Source organism: Myiozetetes cayanensis, unplaced genomic scaffold (assembly GCF_022539395.1).
Source record: "Myiozetetes cayanensis isolate MyiCay16 unplaced genomic scaffold, myiCay2020 scf3, whole genome shotgun sequence".
Lineage (NCBI taxonomy): Eukaryota > Metazoa > Chordata > Aves > Passeriformes > Tyrannidae > Myiozetetes > Myiozetetes cayanensis.
In genome coordinates, this window is record NW_026087521.1 from 73,203,824 (window position 1) to 73,211,633 (window position 7,810).

At 45.5% G+C, this 7,810-nt stretch overlaps 1 protein-coding gene across 1 annotated transcript; it reads left to right on the plus strand.

The window, feature by feature from the left end:
* The first annotated feature begins 432 nt into the window (after positions 1 to 432).
* TIGAR (TP53 induced glycolysis regulatory phosphatase) lies at positions 433 to 7,513 on the plus strand. The gene is made up of 6 exons (XM_050324588.1): positions 433 to 699; positions 1,647 to 1,684; positions 2,078 to 2,199; positions 3,929 to 4,006; positions 5,444 to 5,554; positions 6,038 to 7,513. The coding sequence occupies exons 1-6, from the start codon at positions 668 to 670 to the stop codon at positions 6,488 to 6,490; spliced, it is 834 nt and encodes a 277-aa protein (XP_050180545.1). The 5' UTR covers positions 433 to 667; the 3' UTR covers positions 6,491 to 7,513.
* Positions 7,514 to 7,810: the final 297 nt, after the last annotated feature.

Below are 7,810 nucleotides of genomic sequence, written 5' to 3' on the forward strand. Positions count from 1 at the left end.
AAACCAGGCTTTTAAGGCGAGCCCCACACCGCTGACAGCCGCGAAGTGCGAGCCGGAGCATCACCCGGGGTGGGGCGGCTGCGAACCCCGCTCCGCTGAGCCCTGTCCGCAGCCACGGGGCTTTAAATCTGTCCTAAACACCGCCGGGCTGTTTAAATGATTGGAATTTCCTTTCCATGAGGCTTTTTTTTTTTTTCCCCCGTGTCCAATCTGAGCCTCCCCTCGAGGCCGTGTCCTCTCGCCCCGTCGCTGGCTCGCCGGGAGCAGAACCCGGCTGGCACAGGGAGGCGCCGGGAGCGATGGCATCTTCCCGGAGCGATGAGATCTTCCCGGAGCCTCCTTATTTTTTTTTTTTTCCTCCCAGGAGCCGCCTCCTTTTCCCGCGTGACGTCACCGCGGGGCGCGGGGCGGGGCCGTGACGTCACGCGGGCGCGCGGCGCTGCAGTGCGGGCAGCGGGAGCGGATTGCACCTGGAATCCTCACCTGGAATCCTCACCTGGAATCCGCACCTGGGATCCCACCTGGAATCCGCACCTGGAATCCCACCTGGAACCTCCCCTGGAGCCTCACTGGACATCCCTCCGGACATCCCGCCCGGGATCCCGCCCGAGATTCCCCCCGAGCCCGGCCCCTGAGCTCACCTGAGCTCACCTGAGCTCACCTTGCCATGGTTCGCTTCGGGCTGACCGTGGTGCGGCAGTGAGTACCGAGCCCTGCAGCCCCAGGGCAGGGGGGTTCTGCCCCTCTGCTCTGGACAGACCCCCTGCAGAGCTGCCCCAGCTCTGGGATCCCAGCACAGCAAGGACAGGGAGCTGTGGGAGAGAGTCCAGAGGAGACACCGAGGTGATCAGAGGATGGAGCAGCTCTGCTGGGATGGGGTTTGGAGCAACCTGGGACAGTGGAAGGTGTCCCTGCCCACGGCAGGGGAATTGGAACGAGATGATCTTTCAGGTCCCTTCCAACCCAAACCATGGTTCTGTGATTTAACACTTAATCAGTACAACTGATTTGCCTTCCTGATTTTCCTCCTGTTAAGAGTAACTCGTCCCTCAAAGACCTGGGTCTTGCTGACTTGGTGCTGTGACTGCAGCCTAATTTTACATCAGCCAGAAAACGTGAGCCTGGGTGAATTTGTTGAACTTGAAAAGTTCACGTGGGTTTCTTGCAGGCACTTTAGGAAGATGCCAAATCATTCACCAAAGGGATGGGAGCTCATTTTAAAAATACTGACCTCCTGTGACCTGTTTGGGGCTCATCTTGAGGTCAAGTTGGCCAACATATACCTTTCATAACAGGGCTCCAGAGTCTTCCTGCAACTTTATCCTCTCCAGCACGGAGGTGTAGTTGTTATAGATAAATTATGCTGCATTTGTGATAAATTTAAGTAATTACTTCACTTCCTTTTATTCTGGATGGGTTTGTCTTAAAAATACTGATGGCATGATTGGGGTTGACTAGTTGAAAATGGATTTTTGTTGTTGTAAAGCCTTCAGGTGCATCCTTTTGAAGAGAATCTGTACTGTATTGTGTTTTTCACAGAGCCCACATTCAGGCTCTGCTGTCACTTGGTGTCTAATATAAGAACATTTTTGAAAATTCAGTTAACTGATTAATTTGTTGTTGTTGTTGTTTATAATCTCTTTCAGTGGAGAAACGAGATACAACAAAGACAAGATACTGCAAGGTTAGTATCAGTTATTCTGCTGGAAAATCACGGTGAAGTCCTGTAACCAACTGCTCAGCTGTTAAGTATTATTGCAGAATAATATTGTAATACTATTGTAATAATTGTAATAATAATTGTAATATTGCAGTGATATTGTAATATTACAGAATAATATTGTGCAATCCCAGCTCCTTCTAGGAAGGCAGTCCTTCTGTGTTCCTATCCTGTACTCCTTTTCTTGGTTAAAATTGTGTGACTGGGTTTCAGGAAGACCAGGAGAGCAGTAACTTTTCCCAGTGCTTGGCTTTACTGAAGGAGCAGGATTTTATTATGACTGAGCAGACTCTTTATTCCTTGACATGCTTGCTCTAAATCCCAAAATTCCCGTGTCTTGATGTATTTATTTTGCAGGTCAGGGAGTGGATGAGCCGCTCTCTGCGACTGGTTTCAGACAAGCAGATGCTGCTGGTGTGTTCCTCAGCAATGTGAAGTTCACTCACGTCTTTTCAAGTGACCTCCTTCGAGCAAAGCAGGTGAGGGCTCCCTGAGGCAACAGTGAGCTGCAAAATTCAGCATTTATTTGCTGCTGGTGATGCAGAAATAAAGCAGTGAGATTACATGGGATTTTGTGTGCAAATGAGATTCTCAAAATGAAGGAATCAGGAGTTTTAAAGGCAGAGGTCAGTTGTTCTAGGACATATCTCCTGTGGAAGGCAGTGGTTATGTTTTAAATCAGTAGCACTTTCTGACTTCCATAAAACTGTCTGTGCTGTGTGCCTGCCTTAGGGGAATTGGGTTTGGATTTTTTTCCCTGTATTAGAGACAGCCTTTTCCGTGGAAAGCATTGGCACTCTCAAAATGTAGAAGACAGACCTGAGTTTTTTCTTTGCCTAAAGGACATGTGCTTTGCCATTTGTTTGAGAAGCTACCCAGACTTGGTGAAAGCTTTTCCAGAGATGTGTAAAGCTGCAGTTTCCATGTGGTTGGAATTCCCTTTCTTGGCAGCTGCAGATCTCTGAAGTGTCTTGTTACTAAGCTGTCACTTCACAGCTCAAGTATGAGAGGAACGTACAAATTCTGTTAAAAAAGAGGAAATTCCAGCATATAATCATACAATTAACTGTGCTGTTCATATATACAAGGAAGTGGACTCGACCCTGTCTGAATTTTGACGTTATTCTGTGACAGAAATTTAAAGTTGCAACATAAAATCTTTTCCTGAGCAACGTGTTAAATCAATCATAAAACCGTGTCAGTACAGCAAGGCTGCTGCTTCTTTGCCAGAATCCAAGGAGCCTTTTCCAAGTGAGTTATCTGAGTGTCAGTTTGGGTGTGGATGTTTGCACAGCCCTGCCAGCAGATATTACCAGTCCAAAGTTCCCGTGTGCCCAGTCCAGCCTCCACACGTGGGGGCACGTGGGAACAGCAGCAGGTTGGCCATCCTTTGGTTCCCAGTTTAAGAAAGACAAGGAGCTGTCAGGGGGGATCCAGTGGAGGCCAGAGAGATGATGAGGGGTCTGGAGTATCTCCCTGCAGGAGCTGGGCCTCAGCAGTGGTCTGGAGAAGAGGAGACTGAGAGGGGATCAAGGCAGGAGCCACGAGGACGGTGCCAGGCTCTTTCATCGGTGCTCAGCGACAGGATGAGGAGCAGTGGCCACAGTCTAAAACACAAGAAGTTCCACCTCAACATAACAAGGAATTTCTTTCCACTGAGCCCTGGAACTCTCTGGAGACGTTCCAAACCCCCCTGGACACGCCCCTGTGTCACCTGCTCCAGGTGACCCTGCCTCGGCAGGGGGGTCGGACGGGGTGATCTCCAGAGGTCCCTTCCAGCCCTAATGGTTGTGGGATTGGCTGTGGCAGCCAGGCAGGTGTCAGACAGATGTTTTTTGCAGTTGGGTTAACTGAACAGTTTTTAGGGCCCAGGTCTGTCCCCTGCAGCCCATGTGAAGGATGTGTGGACACGGTGGATTTGTGAGCAGCGTTATGCCCAGGATGGGGCTTTCATCCCAGCAAATCCTGCTGCCCACCTTCCACAGGTGCCAGGTGTCTCCAGCTCTTCTGGACTTCGAATTATGAGGGACAGTCCAGGAACTTCTCCTGATCTAGGCCATATGCCCGACTCTCACAAAATTCAGCTGCAGAAGGTTTCATTTTGTTGGTTTGGGGTGCTGGGTGCTGTGGTGTGATTGGCCTTGGCTGCTGGGGTGTGAGGTGGTCTCTGTTCCATCCCACTGACGTGGCTGTGTATTCACTTTCTAGACTTGTGCTGCCATTCTAGGGAAGAACAAGTTCTGCAGAGATTTGGAAGTCAAGTATGATGCAAGGCTGCGAGAGAGAGTAAGTGCCAGAAGAATTTGTTGTTTTAATATCAAATACTGAAGAATTTGAAAATGTAACTTACTGCTGATGGATATCTTGGCTTATTAAGTCATAGATTTAACAGTGGAGAGCACTGTTTGCTGTGTTCTTAATCACTGAAAACTGAAGTTTTCACATCAGGCACAATGAATTGTTTGCAGAATTGTGAGGCAAAGCCAAAATTTAGCAATGAGCCTTGTAACTGTGATGCTTTAATGATTTAAATAAGGTAATATTTGTTGTTTAAGGAGCAGCACATGACTGTAGCACTTCCTGTTTGAATCCTTTTTTTCTCTCAGAAATTCCAGCTCTTCCCCTGAGACCATTAAATGCCTCCCAGACTTCTTTAGTTGCTTTACCACCTGACTTTTTAGAAAAATATTACAGCTCATGGTACCAGATTTTAGAAAGAATAATCTGATATCTCTGGTACAAGGTTTTTCATGGTGTTTTTAGGGATGCATGGAAATGCCAGCACAGTGTCTGCAGGTCACAGGTTGTGAGTCACTACTCAGGATAACAGGAATTAAGTGAGTTGCACAAAAAGAAGCAAAGTACTTTAGAAGAACACATGGCATTGACCCTCTTAGGAAAGTTTTATTCTCTCATGCCTTGCTTTCATGATTTTTCTGGAAAAATCTTTAGGATTAGGATTTCATTTCCAGCAGCTTCAGAGCACTGATTTCTTCATGTCTTTCTTGGTGCTCTTAAACTGCTGCTATTTTGCTTTAGAGAAGGGGATTGAGAGACTAAATGTATTTCAGTATATTTAAATTCTGAAGACTGTAATAATTTATGTATTATATTCCATGATAATTATGTTAGTGGTAATGAAGGATTAATCTTCAGAGATTCATCCTCTGCTGTGGAGATTTCAGAGATCTGTAGAGAAAACATTTGTTTCTTTTACTTGTGAAAAATAATTCCATGTGGTATTTGTGCAAGTGAGAAGTAAATGGAGTTTATCCTCATGTGAACAGCCGTGCACAGAAGTGTTTGCAGTGTAACCTCAGTGACAAAGCCACTTGAATTTTGTTTGCTAGGAGTGTCAGTGGAGGAAACAATCTCAAGGTGTAGATCAGGCTGAAGGTCATGTTCTGAATGTCAGTGCTTTAAATGAGATGCTGCTCTTAATATATTATATAATATAAATAAACACAATATATTTGTATTTATAAATATATATATTTATATATTTTGTGTGTTTATATTTATAAAATACATAGTTTTAGAAAAATTTTAAATAGCAAACGTAAAGACACCTCCTTCCCCCCAGATTGGAATAAAATATGAAAGGTGGTTAAACTTCCATGTTACACTGGAGAATCCAAGAAAACAAAGCTGTTTGCACTGGAAGGGGCACGGGGCTCTTGCCACATCTTGCCAACCCCCCTTTTTGTACCTTGCCCCTGGCAGAAATACGGTGTTGCAGAAGGAAGGCCCTTGGCTGACCTCAAGGCTATGGCAAAGGATGCTGGAGAGCAATGTCCTTCGTTCACCCCCTCTGGAGGAGAGACACTGGATGAGGTATGGTATTTATGTATTTACTTGTGCCTTCCTTTTCTAGGGGCAGTTTTATCAGTGCACTTGCAGCTTGTGCTGCTTAGGAACTTACTGAGAGCTCAGCCCAGCCAGAGTCGTTTTCTGGGCTAAAAACTGCTTGGCCTCATTAACAGTGGCTGCCAAGCAGGAAATCTCTTTGTAACTGAACTGTTGATGTTGAGGCTGACTCCTCATGAAGGAGGAGGGTTTGCAGGAGGAAGGGTGGCAATCACTCTCCACCTCGGCTTTTGAGGGGAGTTTGTACAACATCCAGTAGTTTACCACTGACCTCTGAGCCTGCTCTGTGATAAATATTTCTCTTTTAACTGAGGGAGTTGCAGCTTAGGTTTCTGAAAGCCAGAACCCATTGCTTTGTTCACAAGGATCTCTCAGTTCTTCTCGATCCCTTCATTCTCCACGATGATCTCTTCGTTCTCCCCAGTGTTCCCTCCTGCTCTTTCTCCTCAGGTGAGAGAACGTGCGAGGGATTTTTTTGAATTCCTGTGCCAGCTGGCTGTTGGGTTGGAACAGAAGGAGCCTGGTGCATCCAGCAGAAGCTCAGGAACACCTAAAGAACAGTTTGTTTTCCCTTGGACAAACCACAGCAGCGAAGGAGAGCCGAGTTCCGAGGGCGGCGAATCCTCCAAAGTATTATTAGATGCCAACATCCTGGTGGTGAGCCACGGAGCCTACATGAGGAGCTGGATCGGCTATTTTGTCTCAGATCTCAACTGTACTTTGCCAGCAAACTTAACCAAGTCCCAGCTGTCTTCTGTCAGTCCCAATACAGGGGTCAGTCACTTCGTTGTAAAGCTGGAAAACGGGAACCTGTCGAAACCCGAGATCGCGTGCGTTTGTCTGAACCAGGACTCCCACTTAGTGGACGTGGGAGCTGAATGTGTGGCTTCAAAAGTGTTTTAGCAGCCCCTGCAGGGTTGGAGGTGGGTTTAGGTCACCCTTTTGCTAAGCATGGGAAAGGTGTGTGTAGTAGTTACTGAGATGGACTGGAATTACTGACACTAATCTGCAAGTGCTTACCATCCCAAAAAACCACAGTCCGCATGGTCCTCCTGCCCAGCATAAGTTGGCAGTAGCAAAATAAAAGAAATATTCTTTGTGAACAGAAACATAACACTTCCAGTCACTTGCACATCTGCTCTTACAGCACATAATTTGAAAAACTCCTTTGCTTTACTCCATGGTTGTTTTTATGACCTCCGTGTAAGAGAGTTGGGGAGGGGAGAGGAACGGTACCTCAAAGATGAGCTATACTGTATTCTTGTTTTATTGCAAAATGCTAGATTGTAATAGCAAACATACACGTTGTCTTAAAATGAATTTTTGAATGCAATAGTCCAACCTGAAAAAGGAGCATTGCCTAGTGAGAAAGGTTTGGTGCAGAGTCAGGGACTGTAGCTCTGGCACTGAACAGCTGGGAGACTCTGGGGAAAGTCTCCTTCCCATTTGGAAAGTGGGAATTCTGATATACCTACCTCGCCAGGAGTATTTCCTAAGAAATTGTTCAGGTTGTTGTCATCTCTGTTGAAGAGCACTGTACAATAAACATAGAATATTTATTTTTAAGCTGTAAGCACGAAGAGGAACCTTATGTGCACATAGTTGGAATAATGGTCTCTCTTCTAAAAAGGAACTTTATCAATAGGGGGAGTTGTACCCAGCTAAAATCCTTCTGTCAGTTCAGTCATACACTTGATTCTATGAATATTTTTGCCTAGAATTAGGCAAATTTGATTGCTTGGCGATTTTTGGTGTTAATACTGCATTCTTTCCCCTCTGGGGTGTTTGTAGTGTTGCTCTGTAAGCTTATCTGGTTTATGTTATTTATAATATCCATATATTTTTTCTTCATTTGCGTATTTTAAGCCTGTTTAAAAAAAAAAAACAACAATTAAAGGCTCCTGAATAAAACTTCCATTTCATCTGTGTCTCTTTTGAGGTAAAAATCTTTCTTAATATTACTCTATGAATAATGAGTGTGAGAAATGAACAATTACTCTATGATGAAGCTTTGTTCAGATCACACAGCTTGAAGGACTGGGTACCCCTGAGTTGGGTTGGGAAAATCCTTGGGAGCCAACCATCACTGACCACATCATTGACCCAGACAGTGAGTTTGTGCTTGTGGAGTTAAAAAGGGCCTGTTTAAAATCAGGAGTACAGAGATGGCAGTGGCAGCTCGAGGAGCTGCTCAAGACTCGCTTAAAAGTGCCCACAGCACTT